The 18357-nt window shown below is 38.0% G+C and overlaps 2 protein-coding genes across 2 annotated transcripts in view; one reads left to right on the forward strand and one right to left on the reverse strand.

The window, feature by feature from the left end:
* adgrg2a (adhesion G protein-coupled receptor G2a) overlaps positions 1 to 2998 on the forward strand; it is a 40756-nt gene extending 37758 nt beyond the window's left edge. The window contains 5 exon segments of the mRNA XM_052114026.1: positions 537 to 751; positions 754 to 819; positions 1094 to 1195; positions 1329 to 1463; positions 1747 to 2998. Coding sequence (XP_051969986.1) covers positions 537 to 751; positions 754 to 819; positions 1094 to 1195; positions 1329 to 1463; positions 1747 to 1850 — 622 coding nt within the window. The 3' untranslated portion in view covers positions 1851 to 2998.
* A 23-nt stretch (positions 2999 to 3021) lies between these two features.
* On the reverse strand, positions 3022 to 14381 carry LOC127634453 (gamma-aminobutyric acid receptor subunit rho-3). The gene is made up of 9 exons (XM_052114027.1): positions 12787 to 14381; positions 9347 to 9459; positions 7256 to 7323; positions 6749 to 6972; positions 5952 to 6034; positions 4538 to 4675; positions 4255 to 4407; positions 3658 to 3851; positions 3022 to 3331 (listed from the first exon to the last, which is right to left on the reverse strand). The coding sequence occupies exons 1-9, from the start codon at positions 12924 to 12926 to the stop codon at positions 3029 to 3031; spliced, it is 1416 nt and encodes a 471-aa protein (XP_051969987.1). The 5' UTR covers positions 12927 to 14381; the 3' UTR covers positions 3022 to 3028.
* Between the last annotated feature and the right edge of the window lie 3976 nt (positions 14382 to 18357).

Genomic DNA, 18357 nt, shown 5'->3' on the forward strand with positions numbered 1-18357 from the left:
ATGAAATTAGAGACTATTCTTTTGACTCAAACAGGTTTTAATGTAAAAACTTAGTGAAGTTTCTTACCAAATCTAGTTTTGTTGCCGTTTCTCCTGGACAAACTCAGCTTAGATTGGTGCTATGTTGTTTTGTCACATGACTGTATGCCTTAAATGTTTAACTCTTTAATGACAGCGTAGATTCTGCTGAACTGAGATCAGTTGGTTTAAGTAAATTATGCATAGCCAACAGCGAAGACAAAATGTAATGTCCACACATGTGGGGTCTTAGGAGGTTTAATACATATTTCTAAAATTTTCCAAATTGCAGTGTTTCTAGGTTTTCTTTACACTTATTTGCAAATCTGAAAAGATCTGCATAATTAAAAATACTGTGTAAATTCTTGAAGAAAAATACCAGTATCCATACTCTTTCTTTGAGACAAATATAAGTTTCCTTCTGTTCACTTATAACAGCAAAATCTGTTTATATATGACACCTATATCACGCATTTTTATTACATTATTTCTAATGTTTTTACATTTCTCTCTTCCAGCTGTTGGCTCAAAAATGACATTGCATTCTACGTGGCCGTCGTGGCTTACTTCTGTATTATATTTATGTTAAACGTGGCCATGTTTGTGGTGGTGATGGTCCATTTGAGACGGATCAAGCGGCAGAACCCCCACAATAACCAGTATCGTAGTGGATTACATGAACTACGTAGCATTGCGGGACTCACTTTCCTGCTGGGTCTTACCTGGGGCTTTGCCTTTTTGCCTGGGGACCTGTCAACTTGGCCTTCATGTACCTGTTTTCCATCTTCAATTCCCTACAGGGTGAGAACATTTTCAAAAACAGCACTATGTATTGGTGTACTATGTAATACTGTGTTTCCTAATTACATTTAGAAGTGTAATTATGGGATAGGGTTGCATAGAGTAGCTCAACAGGTAGAGCCTGGGCCTAGCATCATCAAGGTCATGGGTTTGTTCTGAGGAAGCACACAAATGGTGTTCAACATTCATAGACAGAACATGACATGGGTCATCAAATGTTAGAGTCAGCATCATCTTTCAGTCATCTCTTTTTAAATTTCTTTCATTCTCTCAGGCTTTTTTATTTTTCTGTTCCACTGTGCTCTGAAGGAGAATGTCCGTAAACAGTGGAGAATGTACCTCTGCTGTGGCAGGTTACGATTGGCTGAAAATTCAGGTATCTCAAAATGTATTCCATCATTAACCAAACCAAAAACTAGCTTCATGTTACTGTTAATTTTGTATTATTTCTATGCATGTGTTTTAAATGTCACAATCTAAGCAAACACCTCTCATACATATGTCTGTAGAGTGGAGTCGGACAGCTACACAAAACAACACTAAGAAGACTTCAATTCTTACGACAAACTCTTCTAATTTAGGGAGAGAAAGTGCACAACGAAGTTCAGTGAGCAGCGATGAATCAATTCCATCCAATGGCATCGGTCAGTTCCACTCATTCCTGTCACTTCTCACCATATAAACCTGAAGTGTGTATATCCTGTGCCACTAAACAGAATTGCAAAAATACACATTGATCTCAAAGAAACTTTCCCGAATAATCCCCCAATCTGCTGTTGGTCAGACAAACAAATAGGAGAAAGTATTTTAACATCAAAACAGTTACACACTTCAGCTTTAAAATGTCTTAGTTCAAACCCCAAAACTGGCCATCAAAATGCATTCTATATAAGAATGTTTTTTTAGTTCTTTAACTTTACGTTACAGGCTCACCAATTGCCGATAATCTGATCATGTCGGAGGAAACAACTGATGATGTAGTTCTCAATGAGATGAACAGTCAACTCCGACCACGAATCAGATCTGTGTAGTTCTTGGGAAAGGATTAACACACCATTGAGGTGACACAAACCGGAAAAGAAACAGACCATTTAACATTCCGTTTCTCAGCAGACCTGAAAAAATGTGTTCCTGAGATAAGATGAGCTTGAATTTTGGCCAAAAACAAACTGGCACAAGAAAATTGTCTTCAATCATCACTCTTTCTTGTTATTTGTTATTGAGCCAGGCTGCTTGGAGTCGTCCATGGGAGAAATGGAAAGAAAGAGCCAACGCATAAAAATATCCCCTCTTACTGAGAAGTGAGGAATTGTTATATTACGGCTCACCTTTTCATCTTCAAGGTTTTTATTTTTGCAGGGTTTTAAACACCTATATGTTTTCAGTGACCAGTATTAATGCCTCCTCTTCTGTGATATACAATAAAACAAGGAAAGGTGAGCAAAGATGTTTGCAGTGGAAATGATGCATACAAAAAATAAGCATTTTAAACCAAAATGTATGAAGGACTACATTTTTCATTATGGGGAAAGTAGAAAAAAGAAAAGTTTTCAATAATACACTATAAGGGTATTTTTAGTCAAAGCATATTAATATGATTTATTACATTTTGCTACTTATTTTAGCCAATCACAAGTACATAGTTTCATGTTAAGAATATAACATTTGTGCATTTTAAGCAGAAGTAGGAATCTGAGACTCTAACATAATAAATTATTTATTATACATTATATTCATGAGTTTATTTTTTTGTGTATTCCCAGCAAACACTGAACATTCCCTTTTTGTTAGCATATAGTTCCCATTTGTTTAGTTTTTTTTAGCCCATTCCTAACATTGTAGGAATGTTCTTTTAAGGTTTTATTTTTTAATGAGCATAATCGTATGTTCCAAGAATGTTGCAGGTAGCTTTTCTTTTGAAAAACTAATACAAATAAATGAAATAAATTATACAGAACGATACCTAATGGTTATTATTAGGCTTTAGTTTTTATAATCAAAACCTAATGTTCCCAAAATGTTCCGGAAACCATTTCCGGGTCTATTTCATACGTCGTCCCAACTACACCGCTATCACTTTGACATGTAATCCTGCTTGAACATCGATCTAATTAACTAATGATTGAACTAATCAATCACAGTGTTTGAGAGAGACCCATATAAACACTGAGCTGCTCGGTTTTCTGTATGTTAGGCTGTTCTCTCTCAATCATGAGTAGATGCTCCAGTAGATGATATTGAAGAGAAAGTATGCCAAAGGAAAGAATATTCTGGAGTAGGAGTCAATCTTGTAACTATTGGTTATGATATGGTTTACACTTTGGCGGATAGAACGTCGCCGACGGAGGCGCGTACCCTTCACTGGAGGGAGGTCGGTCATTGTAGAGTTCAGGGAGGACATGCATGGGTCCGTGTTTTTATCGGACAGTGGAGGAAATGAGCTGAGCTCTATATCTGTATCGTGGAAACAGCCATCAAAGGCCATGGCTTGAGAGGCATCATATTCTGAGAGCTGTAAGAGAAAGAAATAATTCACTGTTTTGTTTTTCTTTTGGAAGCATGTAAGATATATTGTTTTGCATGTAATGGGTTTTTGAAGCACAATACTGTATGTCCTATGCACAGTGCAAACACACATTTTGAAAACCGGGAATTCAAAATCCCCAAATTAAATTGTTTAATGAGCCATTACAATATTCAACCAACAAGTGGCAAAATGTGAAGGAGAACGCTCAATATTTTCTTGCTGTTTTATCTCTTAATTTATAAAAGGGCATATGCAGAGAATCTATAATAAAACAATTGATGAACTGTGGACCTCAGGACTTCAGAACTGACCTTCAATTGCTTGAGTTTCTTCATCTCCTCCTTGGTGGTAAAGTAGTTGACAGCTGCATACTCAATGACGGAAAGAAACACGAACAGGAAGCTGGTCCACAAGTAGATGTCCACTGCTTTCACATATGACACCTGAGGCATGGACGCTGACACTCCCGTAATTATGGTGGACATTGTCAGCACTGTAGTGATGCCTATATTGAACACATATATAGACACATACATTTTCTATGCTTTCAACCATTAATTGCCCTTTGATATTAGGGTCAGGGTTAGTAATAGGGTTAGGTACTGCTTTTAGGTATTGGGCTGTTTAATCGGAACAACATTGGATATGTCTAAGAACATGTCGTATTTGGCTATATCTTGTTCTGTGGCTTGTTTCATTTCGTCTTGAGAAAAAACAAAATAGCAACTAAGAGTCTCCAAGCTCTGTACAACCTCCACTATACTGGGCTATAGTCCAACAAGGCTCAAAGTCATTAGCATAGACTGTGTAGACCCTGCAGAAGTGACCGAGAGCTACTTTTTGAGATGATGATTTCTACCAGTCTGAAATGTAAAATCGAATCTCAAGACTCGATATTATAGACTTACCAAGTGAGACACGGGCTGGTACTGCCCGCCTGTCAATCCAAAAAGACACCCAGGATAGCACCACCATTAACATTGTGGGAAAATATGTTTGCAGCATGAAGAAGAATATGTGTCTTCTGAGGATAAAGTTGATATACAGCCTGTTGTACCAGCCTGACAGAAAAATATATAAAGACAGTAATTATTCAATTACCTGCTAGCTAGGTGTTAACACATATGACAAAGAGATAAGTTATAGCCAGAATACACAGAAGGAGAAAGAGAGAATAAAATCATGCTGTACCTGTACTACTGTACAAAGCAAGACCATGGGAGGGTTGGAACTCCTCAATGAAGAACTGAGAGAGGGCGATCTCTTCTGTTCTTAAAGAATCATTGCCATTTTTCCAGTACAACATGAGGTCGTTCTCGTTATATGCATCTGAATGAGACAAAAGAGAGGGGACCATAAAATAAAGATGAAGAATGTGTCTGTTTAATTCATGTTTAAATATGTGGATAATATGAAGTGTGTTGTTATGGCTCTGTTTCATTAAAGGTAAATGTGCAATTTCTCTGAAGCTACATAGCATCAGCAAACAGAATAGCAAAAATAATATTGTTTTTCAAACATGTATCCCAAACACTCCCCCTTATCTGCCAGTGGTCGACCATTCAGATAGTCCCACCACAAACTCACGCTATTGTTTGAGCCAATTTTGCTGTGTCGGGCTGGTCAAGATGCTCAAGCAAACAGAGCAATCTTTTCATTGTACAAAAAAAACACATTTGAAATGTTTGGGTGGGAACCAACCTTTGAATATTATGAATCTGCATATTAAAGGGATAGTTCACCCAAAAATTCTCTCATCATTTACTCAACCTCATGCCAGATGTGTATGACTTTCTTTCTTCTGCTGAACATAAATAAAGATTTTTAGAAGAAAATCTCAGCTCTGTTGGCCCATACAATGTAAGTGAATGGGTACCAAAATTTGAAGCTTCAAAATGCATATAATGGTAGCATAAAAATAATCCGTAAGACTCCAGTGGTTAAATCCATATCTTCAGAAGTGATATAAGTGTGGGTGAGAAACAGATCAATATTTAAGTCCTTTTTTTTTTTACTATCAATCTTAGCTTCACTTTTTACTTTTCAACTTTTGTTTTTGCCGATTCATATTCTTCTTTCATATCGCCACCTATTGGGCAGGAAGGAACATTTATAGTAAAAAAGGATTTAAATATTGATATTTTTCTCTCCCACACCTGTCATATCGCTTCTGAAGATATAGATTTAACCACTGGAGTCATATGGATTACTTTTATGCTGCATGTATGTGCTTTTTTGAGATTCAGACCCATTCACTTGAATTGTGAGGACCTGCAGATCTGAAATACTCTTCTAAAAAATCTTAATTTGTGTTTGGAGGACGAAATAAAGTCATACACATCTGAAATGGCATTAGGGTGAGTAAATAATGTGATAATTGTAATTTTTGATAATTTAGTAACTTTAAGCAGGATAGGATAAATTATTTTACTGTCTAAGAAATAACACACTTCACTTTTAATGATTCACAATTCCAAAATCAGTGCCACATTTACCCAAACAGAAAACAAACATGGATTCTGAAATAAACCAAAACGCAATCTGGGTGGGGTCAACAAACAATTACACAAGAACTGACAATTGTGTTTCTAAGGTGGACACGCACAGCTCTCCAGTTCCAGGGAACAGTTCTGAGTGTCCAGAGGAAATCTACTGAAGTCCATTGAGCACAAAGCAGTAACTGTAATCCTACAACAGAATCAACATTCAATTATTAAAACATTACACCAGTCACAACATGCAGTTAAGCCCAAATAATTTGTACACGTACGCTAGAGTATGCGTACATGGAGAGTGACATAAAATGTGTCATATGCAGAATATGCAATCACTGTACACATGAGACCTACTTTCTAAACCTTATATACTCTGCAGTGTATGCATAGTCTGCTCATGTGCCCAACTTGGCATAGCTGCAGGCCAGAGATCTCCAAATGGAGGTGGAATCTCAAAAAAAGCACTGAGTTACTCCAGAAGGGGGTGAGGTTATTTCAAAAAGGGGTTGTGCAAACTCCAAAAGAGAATGTGACTTCCACACACGGTTAGGGTTAGAGACAGGGTTAGGTTAGGAGCTAACACAACAATAGTGGATGTGCACATCAAGAGTGCATGTGTGAGCAGGTCAGGATATACTGTACCTAACTTGAGTTTGAAAGACCATAAAGACATCTTTGTGGGTCGTAACTCCTGAAGAGAAATTGTCCAGTACCGCATTGCAGTCTGACCGCCTGTGTATATGCGCACGTTCAAATGGAGAATACTTTGAAAGGCTATAGCTTTCAAGTGTCGTAATATGCTAGAGTACTGCCTAAAAACTGAAGTACACTGTACTTTGGGCTTTACATATGTACATCTTACATGCATGAAAACTGTACACAGGTCAACAGAGTAAGAAGCGAGTACCTGACGCTGTAGAGGATGTTGCCATCAGGGTAAACCCTCAGCATGATGTTCTCCATGGTGGTGTCATGGATGAAGGAGCGTTTGGAATGGACGAAGAACACATCTGGCTTCCAGATCTTGTTCAACAGCCGGCCATCAAATGTTCGGCTGAGATTGTTACTTGAGGGAAAAGCCAACCGTTCATCCTTCCAATAATGCCTCAGGTACAGGGTCATTGTGAAGTCCTGAGAGAGACCTTTAGTGTTTACTGACCATGTTTTTTGGAGATGGTAATATCATAATACCATATTTTTTGGACACTGCCATGATAGTAAAAGTACCTTGGAGTACAAGTAAATTATGTGGTAATCATATAGTACCATATCTGTATATCAAAGATATATCAAAGCAGCATGGTATTGCCACCTGATATCATCATTGTACCATGGTATGACCACAGTACTTTTCTGTAAAGACAAACGTGATGCATTAGAGTTTGAGAATGCTATTTTGAATAATATATTTTACCATATTAACTTCAGAGATGCTATCTATGCTCTCCACCTGTACATCAATGCCCACAGGTATGGCAGAACCTGCAGAGCAGAAAAACACTTGCATTACGTTCAGGATAACAGCAATGCCTTTGAAATGAAGCCTCACTGTCCCTATGGAGAGAGCATATGGAGATCAAACAGTTTCCTCTAATCCTATTTGTCCCATCATTAATTAACAGTGATGTACTGAAGGACACCATTTAAAGTCCAATTCCAGCTCTACACCTTCTTACTGGATTCTGCTTCAACCAAGATATCCTAGATGCCAATAAACAACAATCTTTTCTAATTAACTTCTCTTCTTCGCCCTCTTGTTTCCTATTTTACAGTTTAAACACTGTCAGATTAAAGCGCCACCCTGCTGGTTGAATGGAACAAATACAATGATTGCATTTACAGTATGTACTGTATGTATTTGCCACTACACAGTGTGACTGTGTTTGGAAGGATGCGTCCTCCAGAGGTCGCATTTGTTTGCCGCATACATCATCGAGGCTGTATCGTTTCTTTCTCTTTCTCAGAATATTCCATTTTTATTTGTATTGCAAATGCAACTATGGGTAATAATCTGCATTCAACAAAAGCTACTGCAATGTTGTTTAACACTGTTCCCCTTCTGTCACTCACTCAACGTTGTGTCGATTGTAGTGACACAAGGGGTCTCTTCTGAGAGCCTTGCGTACCTCTGAACTTGAGAAAAGGCCAATGTCAAGTTGGCAGACAGAATTTGCAAGCCCCGCCCCCAGACATACGGGTATAAAAGGAAGTGGGCAAGCGAATGTCAGACAGATTTTTTTGTTCGGAGCCAAGCGGTTGTGCAACAGCAAAGCTGAGTTCACCACTGTTCCACTCACCTCTACTGGTAACTGCTGTTGGATCTATGGCGCATTCCAGCGGCTTTCGCCTCACTGCACGCTGTGCAGTCCACACCCCTGGGTGCTTGGACAGCGCTTTCATTGCAGAAAGAGTGTTTCCCCTCCAAAAAGAGTTTATTTCCTCTAAAAGAGTTCAAGTTTCCACTCATAAAAGAGCAATAACATGGCTCGGCAGTCACGTAACACGGGTAGTGCATGGTGTTTTGAAGTGGGACCCCTTGTTTCACTACAATCGACACAACGTCGAGTGAGTGTCATGGTTACTGTTGTAACCTCCGTTCCCCGATGGAAGGAACGAGACATTGTGTTTCCCTTGCCACGTCACTATCCCTACCACTGTAATGTGCTGTAACCGTATTCTCGGCTCCTCAGTGAAAACCTGTCTGGCATTCGCTCGCCCACTCCCTTTATACCCGTATGTCCGGGGGCGGGGCATGCAATTTCTGTCTGCCAACTTGACATTGGCCTTTTCTCAAGTTCAGAGGTACACAAGGCTCTCAGAAGAGACCCCTTGTGTCACTACAATCGACACAACGTCTCGTTCCTTCTATCGGGAAATGGAGGTTACAACTGTAACATGACGGTTTATGTTTCAATTCCAAAAGAGAGGTAAGGTTTAAGTAACATTAGCAATGAACATTCTCTGATATATGCATGTACTGTATGTGTTTGAAAGCAGATCAACATGTTGGTGTACATACTGTATGATGTGTGGTGAACAGTTTATGTACGTGTGTCTATACATACACATGTCTATATGTGACACGCACATCCTTGTTTGTACCCTTACATATAAGATTGCATGAGGGCGAGTAATTGAAGAGAGAATTTTCATTTTTGGGTGAACTATCCCTTTAACAGTCCTGGGATGTACTCCAGATTACTGTCCACCAAAGCACATCTGTGTCTCCAACACCCAGTATCTCATTTGAGTTTTGCACAATCTGGGTCATGTTTGAATTTACAAAAGGTCCACTTCAACAATTTCACAGTCACCTCTGTCATTTTCCCCAGGGACAGAGATGGTAGCGCCCGCCTCGCTCTACCCTCTGACACATAGAAATGTTACAGTACATCCCATCTTTACAGGTTTATTAAAAATACCATATAATGCCATTAATTAGTGATTTTCCTAATTTAAATAAAATGTTTTTGGAGGAAATAATTTAACTGGAGGGTATCCTGACCTCCAAATCCAGGCCTCATGGCAAAGTCACAATCTTCGATTTTTAGTAGCTGTTCACTTTTGATGAGAAGGGACTTGGTGCTGTCTTTTTTCTTTAATTTGTAGTCAATCCGTCTAAATGAATGAGACAAAGAAGGAAAGAATGAAGGTCATGCCATCAAGTATATGCCATTACTAGATTAAAACACACAGACACACATGCAACATGCAGTTATTTCCAGTCATTTTGTCATCAGATGGCTCTGTAATGTCAGGACCATCTGTGTGAAATACAAGCAGAATTCCCATGTGCAGGTCATTACTGCACATCAGTGTCATTACAGAGAAATAAAACTGTTGGATGTTTTGATCAGAGGCCACATAAGGCTGTTTCCATGTCAGACCATAACCCTACACATCTGCTTTGGTGCTCTAGAATTTGTATAATGCAAATAATTACTCATTCATTAGCGGAATGATTTATTAAAAGCAGCTTGTGGCACAGCAGCGGTCGTGTGTGCCAGGTTGTGAAAATGAACTACAGTTTGAAGTGGTTCCAGAAGCCAACAGAGCAAGCCTTCCTCCCTACCCTGAGAGGCGAGGTGTGAATCATGCCACAAAAAACACTGAGGTAACAAGTGAAAGTTGGTCATAAACATACTCAGTTTCCCCCAACATATCCTTTGCTTCTGTGCATTTTAATTGAAACACCAAACATACAGTACTGTGATGAGCTGTCAATTAGTCTGTTCTCATGAAATGGCAACGTTATTAGCACAATCAAGTGAATATACAGCATTAAACCTCAAACTAATTACAGAAATATGTAGTTTTAACCAATAAAACACAACCAATAACATACACTGATAAAGGCAAGTGCGAATTAATTCTATAACCAGCAAATCTTACCACAAAACACAGAAAAAAAAGAGCATATATATTATACAAATAAATGGCTGTAACATACACTGGGAAATTGCGGCAAACCATACCATTCATCACAATACAATAAAGGGTGTGTGTGAGAGGAGGTATGCAGGCAAAGTTAGTGTCTCCGCAAACAAGCACGCATATTGTGGTTTGTCTAAATGAGATGTTATGTAGGGTTAAAACATCACATATAATTACATCTAAATTGACCACAGAACAGAGAAATGACAATAAAAAATGTAATGTCCACATAATCTCAAAGTTCTAATTACTGACACTAAAAATGTTTTTTTAGAAAACACTGAAGGGGTTATTTTAGTGGCACATATGGCAGTTTGGTTGCTCCCCATTCTGTGCAATAACAGGACAAACCAGATGAGGGTGTCACAACGGTTATAATTACAGAATGAATTAAAGGGATTATTCAGCCAAAAAGGAAAATTCTCTCATCAACTCACACTCATTCCATGCCAGATGTGTATGACTTTCTTTCTTCTGCTGAACTCAAACAAAGATTTTTAGAAGAATATCTCGGCTCTGTAGGTCCGTACAATGCAAGTGAATGTTGACCAGAACTTTAAAGCTAAAAAAAACATATAAAGGTAGCCTAAAAGTAATCAATACTTTCAGAAGTAATTTGATTGGGGTGGGTGAGAAACAGGTCAATATTCTGTTTTACTATAAATCTCCATTTTCACTTTCACTCTCTTCTCTCCTAAGAGTTCTTCTTCTTTTGTTTTTGGTGATTCGCATTCTTAGTGCATATCACCACCTACAGGGCAGGAAGGAACAACTATAGTAAAAAAGAGAGTCTATTTCTCACCCACTCCTATAATATCACTTCCGAAGACATGGATTTAACCACTAAAGTTGTACAGATTGCCTTTGTGCTGCCTTTATGTACTTTATGGTGCTTCAAAGTTCTGATCACCATTCACTTGCATTGTATGGAGATTTTTAAAAGATATTCTCCTAAAAATCTTTATTTGTGTTCAGTAGAAGTAAGAAAGTTATACACATCTGGGATGGCATGAGTTTGAGTAAATTTGAGATTTTAGATTTTTTTTTGGTGAACTATCCCTTAAAACTGAATATGGGAACTCCTGAGGCTGTTTCTGACTCATATTTTGTTAACCTATAACCACCCACAACAAAATTAAACCACAATTTACAGAATGACGATAACGTACAGAGCTTATGCAACTTGTAATAATAATAGACAATAAATATCAAAGTACATTTTATTGCTTGTTGACAGGCACATGGAGAAAGAAATCTGCCAACGAAACCCTGTTTTCCAGGCAAACCACATGTTATCACACATATGACACATAAACCCTTCAAAACATTGCTTGGGTGTCCTTCACTCTAATTAAACTCTCTATTTACTCCTATCTAATTACTGCCCATCTGTTCACAGACTGAAACATGCTGGCTGATGACAAACTAGGAAAATGATTATGTAATAGTCATGCCATTGTTATCCACCTCAGGCCAGGGTGGCGCGAGTGGATAATTTTAAGTTGAATAGTGAACTGTAGAAAGAGAGAGAAATATCATAAAACGATAAGTGGGTGCAAGTTCTGACAGCGTTTAATTGAATCTGGCCAGCTCATGCAACACCCCTTATACTCCAGCGCAAAGCGCCCTCTACAGGAGACCATAACAATTTACACTCAAACCTCTTAATTCAACCCATACCTCTCTTAATACATCCTAAATGTTTTAATTGAACAACTGAACTTTGTTAGTTTAAAACGGTAATAAACAATACAAGAATAAAATTAAAAGGGGGGTATTTTCTTTTTTGGATATAATTTCCAGCCCTCTACACCATGCTATATTAGGTTAATTACAACTGAAAACATAAAATATTTCCAAATTTAGTGAAGACGAAACAGTGCAAAATAGTTTAATTTACCATTCCATCAAACATAATATAGAATGCACAAATAAGCTTAAGTGTTCATTTAAAATGTCTGTTAATATCCCCCAAATGTCTCACCCTCTTAATTTGAGTTTGGTCTGATGGCCCTGTCTCTGCAAATGTAGTATGTTTCATTTAAAGTGTTTCAGAACATTACATTTACATTAAAGGAATATTCCTGGTTCAATACAAGTTAAGCTCAATTGACATAATTTGTAGCATAATGGTGATTACCACAAAAATGATTTAGACTTTAAAATAAAATAACTCAAATCAGAGTGGATATACTTTTGAAACAATTCAAATTCAAACTAAATGTTCTAAAACAGAGAACAGCCTTTAAGGTAATTACAGAGGAATCCATAAAAATGTCTGCATTAGAAAATTCAATGTCTATGTAATGTCAGTATAAACCAATCTTTGTATCTAAAAACACATTTCACACAAAAATAAATAAATAAAATCTGAAATATTCCAAATGTTTTCTGCATTATCAAAACCCCTGCTGCTTCCATCTATACCCGAAAACTCTGGCAGATACTGACAGACACAATATAAAGCACAAATGTTTTCATCTAAATATTTGTTTATAAAAAATATCTCACCCTCTGAATTTGTGTTTGGCATGCTCAACCAAGTAAACATCCTTGTTCTTCTTACGGTCAGGGTAGCGGCTGTTTAACAAGGTTTCAGGCCAGAGGCAGGCGAGGCACAGCAACCTGAGGATCAGCAAGACCAGCTTCATGGCCTGGCTGGAATATGAAACACCTGTCTCTCTTTCTCTGGGTCTCTGTGTCCTGCAACAGTAGTCCAGAAATCTTCCATGGGGCCAATACAGGACTGCTCCTGAGTCCTGGCCATCCCCAGCACACCTCAGTTGAGAGGGCGTTGGGAAACGGCACGGCAATCCTTTTGACCCCTGTAGATCTTCACACGTTGGTGTCTCCGAACCTAATCATAAATCTTGAATCTTATATTATCACAAATCTTATATTGTGCATATCTGAGCATCTTAGAGCATATATCCTCAGTCAGTCACTGCATAATTCAGCTTCCTATTCCAATTGTGTGCATGTAAGTGAGGGCTTTTTTAACCCGTCAGGTTGTGTTTGATGAGCTCAGAACACATCCCTTACCATCCACATGCTCTGATGCTCTGCTTTGTCACCCAAACATAAATCGTTAGGAATTTATTCTTACAGTAATAAAAGAATGACATTAATTCCTCTCAAATCCTCTTATCTGTTGCTAGTAAAATCTTTCCATCTAAACTAACCTACACAGCGGGCTGGGACCACCTCTAATCAGGATTTCCACAGAGCAGGAGCTTTGTGCTATGTCTATTTAGAGAAGATAAACACTTCATACCTGTCCACTGGCCAAACCCACAACCATACACCTGATGAGGAAAGTTTGGATTCTGAAAGTGGAACATCTAAAAAACTCAAAGAAAATAAGATGAACATAAAGGTCACCGTGATATATTTTATGGACATAAGGTGATGTAATCCTGTCCGTGTCCTCTCGTTCACCTTATTTCGAGAATATTATAACATTTCAGTTTATGCATTTGACAGATGCTTTCATCCAAAGAGACTCACGGTGCATTCAGGGTATACATTTTCTCAGTCCATGCATTCGCTGTGAATCCAACTCATGACCTTGGCGATGCTAGTGCTATGCTTAAATAGTTGAGCTAAAGGAACATTACAACCGCTTGGGCATAACAGGTGTTTTGTAAATTATATCAAATTAGACATATGAGAATAAATATCATGCCAAGGGATCAACATTACACTGTTAAAAAAATATTTTATCATTATGTTATAATTGCATATTTGTTGTCATCCATTCAAGAAACTTCAAACATCTGATTAAGTCAAAATCATTTTTCAGCGTTTGAAACTTTTTTATGTGTAATAAAATTCAAAGTGGTTAAAAAAAACAGAACTGCAAGTTGTAACATTAGCACCTATTTGAATTCAACTAAGGAAGCAAATTTAAGTTTTAAATTATAGTTAGTTGAATTTTATGTTTTGCAAAAGAATTTTGTCATGCAATTGAATATTTTATGGCATAAGTCAGGGCTAAAAAATTGTCACAGATTGACAGGGCATTTTTAGCTCTGTCATCACCTGATGTCCTGTTCCATTTTCAGGCAGATTCCATCATTAGTTATTATTATAAAACGCTCATGGGCAATCAAATCACATTAACACAATCAATTACATTACTGAAGGGTCAAGTGAGTGGAGTGGGAGGATGGGGTTGGGTTGGGTGGAGGGGGAGAAAGATCATATGATGAAAAGATATGTAGATAGAAAATCATAAACCAATCACTGTCTCCCTGGGTCCAGTAATCCCAGTGCATTCCCTAATCTGGCGGATTACGGTCTGATCAGCGCCAGAGACAAGATACATCATCACATACAGTATACTGTATATCTGCCAGTCAAATCTTTCAAGAACCAAATAAATACATTAAAAAAACAACTCAATTATATATATTTATACAGTACTGTGCAAAAGTTTTAGGCACTTAAGATTCACAAAAGCATTTGTCTTAAAATGGTTATTTATATTTTCAGCTTTAGTGTGTCAAAAGGAAAAATACATTTTAGACTCCCAAACATTACATTTGCAAAAAGAAAAGATTAGAATAGAAGAACAGGGTGCTCTGCAAGTGATGGCATTGCCCCTTTAGAGAAGCCCACTGAACATCGTGACAGTCTGGGATTACATGAAGAGACAGAAGCAATTTAGACAGTCGAAATAGTTAGAAGAACTGTGGTGAATTCTCCAAGAAGCTTGGAACATCCTATCTGCCAAAAACCAAGAAAAGTGTCCAGGTGTACCTAGGAGAATTGGTGCTGTTTGCATTTTATTGTCATTTGTTTCATTTAATATTTAGTCCTTTAACATGGAAAACATTTATACATATATATGATGTGATCCTAAGTGAATTTGAACAGCAGTGAGCAGACAGAGAAGTAAGTTTGAAGTAAGTTTGGAGCAGAAGAAATAGATATATATCTTGTGTAAATTGTCAGCTTTATGCTAAGCTAAAATGCTATTTCCTGCCATTTTACATGCACATGTTACCAAGCATGATCATATTATTTTATCAAGAAAATTCACATTAGATCGTAAATTATTTTTTTCTAGTAAGACCTTTAGGGCAAAAATCGTATTCTAAATAGTAATTATTTTAAATAAATATATCTACAAATCCTTAAAACAAGATAAATTTGATTTATCTTGTTTTAGAAACAACACTGCATAAGATATTTAGTTTTTTTTAGAGAATGTATTTTACCTTGTGTATTTTGTCTTACTGTACTGGCAGTTTTTATAGTCAAAACAAGGTAAAAAATCTACCAGTGCTGAAGAAGTAATCCAAAGTATTTAGAATACATTACTGGTCAAAAGTAACCCTCCCAACCCTGCATATATATACATATACACCCACTCACAATCACGGGGCACTTTATTAGGAACACCTTTATACCTATTTATTCATGTGATTATCTAATCAGCCAATCATGTGGCAGCAGTGCAATGCATAAAATCAGGCAAATACAGGTCAAGAGCTTCATTTAATGTTCACATTGACCATCAGAATGGGGGGAAATGTGATCTCAGTGATTTGAGGCATGATTGTTGGTGAAAGTCGAGCTGGTTTGCGTATTTCTGTAACTGCAGATCTCCTTGGAGTTTAACGCACAACAGTCTAGAATTTACTCAGAATGGTGCCAAAAACAAAAACAAAAAAATCCTGTGAGAGACAGTTCTGCAGACGGAAATGCCCTGTCAATGAGAGGTCAATGGAGAATGGCCAGACATGTTCGAGCTGACAGAAAGGCTATAGTAACTCAGATAACTCGGTAACTCTGTAGAATTGTAGTGAGCAGAATAGCATCTCAGAATGCACAATATGTCAAACCTTGAAGCAGATGGGCAACAAAAGCTGAAGACCACATCAGGTTCTACTTTTGTCAGCCAAGAACAGAAAGCTGAGTCCCCAATAGGCACAGGGTCACCAAAACTGGACTGTTAAAGACTGGAAATACATAGCCTGGTCTCATGAATCTCGATATCTACTGAGGTAGACAGATGGTCGGCCCACTGCACCCTGAGCTTTCTGTTCTTGGCTGACAGAAGTGGAACCTGATGTGGTCTTCAGCTGTTGTAGCTCATTTGCCTCAAGGTTTGATGTGTTGTTCATTCTGAGATGCTATTCTGCTCACTACAATTCATACAGAGTAACCGTGTTATCTAAGTTACCACAGCCTTTCTGTCAGCTCGAATCAGTCTGGCCATTCTCCATTTACCTCTCTCATCAACAGCCCATCTGGTACCAACAATCATGTTCAAATCACTGAGATCACATTTTTACATCATTCTGATGGTTGATGTGAACATTAATTGAAACTCCTGACACATATCTGCATGATTTTATGCATTCCACTGCTGCCACACGATTAGCAAATTAGATAATCACATGAATAAGTAGGAGTACAGGTGTAATAAAGTGGTCATGAGTGTATATATATACACTCACCTAAAGGATTATTAGGAATACCATACTAATATTGTGTTTGACCCCCTTTCCCCTTCAGAACTGCCTTAATTCTACGTGGCATTGATTCAACAAGGTGCTGAAAGCATTCTTTAGAAATGTTGGCCCATATCGATAGGATAGCATCTTGCAGTTGATGGAGATTTGTGGGATGCACATCCAGGGCACGAAGCTCCCGTTCCACCACATCCCAAAGATGCTCTATTGGGTTGAGATCTGGTGACTGTGGGGGCCATTTTAGTACAGTGAACTCATTGTCATGTTCAAGAAACCAATTTGAAATGATTCGAGCTTTGTGACATGGTGCATTATCCTGCTGGAAGTAGCCATCAGAGGATGGGTACATGGTGGCCATAAAGGGATGGACATGGTCAGAAACAATGCTCAGGTAGGCCGTGGCATTTAAACGATGCCCAATTGGCACTAAGGGGCCTAAAGTGTGCCAAGAAAACATCCCCCACACCATTACACCACCACCACCAGCCTGCACAGTGGTAATAAGGCATGATGGATCCATGTTCTCATTCTGTTTACGCCAAATTCTGACTCTACCATCTGAATGTCTCAACAGAAATCGAGACTCATCAGACCAGGCAACATTTTTCCAGTCTTCAACTGTCCAATTTTGGTGAGCTCTTGCAAATTGTAGCCTCTTTTTCCTATTTGTAGTGGAGATGAATGGTACCCGTGGGGTCTTCTGCTGTTGTAGCCCATCCGCCTCAAGGTTGTGCGTGTTGTGGCTTCACAAATGCTTTGCTGCATACCTCGGTTGTAACGAGTGGTTATTGCAGGCAAAGTTGCTCTTCTATTAGCTTGAATCAGTCGGCCCATTCTCCTCTGACCTCTAGCATCAACAAGGCATTTTCGCCCACAGGACTGCTGCATACTGGATGTTTCCCTTTTCACACCATTCTTTGTAAACCCTAGAAATGTTTGTGCGTGAAAATCCCAGTAACTGAGCAGATCGTGAAATACTCAGACCGGCCCATCTGGCACCAACAACCATGCCACGCTCAAAATTACAGTTTGGAGTTCAGGAGATTGTCTTGACCAGGACCACACCCCTAAATGCATTGAAGCAACTGCCATGTGATTGGTTGATTAGATAATTGCATTAATGAGAAATTGAACAGGTGTTCCTAATAATCCTTTAGGTGAGTGTGTATATGTATATACATACAGGGTTGGGAGGATTACTTTTGAAATGTATTCCACTACAGGTTACAGAAAACATGCTGTAAAATGTAATTTGTAACATATTCCATTAGATTACTCAAGGTCAGTAATGTATTCTAAATACTTTGGATTACTTCTACAGCACTGGTAGATTTTTTCACTTGTTTTGACTATAAAAACTGCCAGTACTGTAAGACAAAATACACATAGTAAAATACATTCTCTCAAAAACCTAAATATCTTTAGTTGTTTCTAAAACAAGATAAATCAAACTGATCTTGTTTTAAGGATTCTTTGATAATTTTACAGGAAAACAATACAAAAATTATTATTAAGAATGCAATTTTTACCCTAATATCAAAGGACTTACTAGAAAAAAAGAAATGATGATCCAACGTATGATTGTACCTGGTAATATGTG

This window comes from Xyrauchen texanus, chromosome 41 (assembly GCF_025860055.1).
Source record: "Xyrauchen texanus isolate HMW12.3.18 chromosome 41, RBS_HiC_50CHRs, whole genome shotgun sequence".
NCBI classification, from domain to species: domain Eukaryota; kingdom Metazoa; phylum Chordata; class Actinopteri; order Cypriniformes; family Catostomidae; genus Xyrauchen; species Xyrauchen texanus.

Bases quoted from the DNA above. Each gene is read 5' to 3' on its own strand.
- LOC127634453 (XM_052114027.1), bottom strand. From the start codon at position 12,926: ATGAAGCTGGTCTTGCTGATCCTCAGGTTGCTGTGCCTCGCCTGCCTC. The intron at 6,035-6,748 runs GTACTCGCTTCT...ATTCTGTTGTAG, and splicing joins AACATCCTCTACAGCGTCAG to GATTACAGTTACTGCTTTGT. The intron at 4,408-4,537 runs GTACAGCATGAT...TTTTTCTGTCAG, and splicing joins TGCTTTGTACAGTAGTACAG to GCTGGTACAACAGGCTGTAT.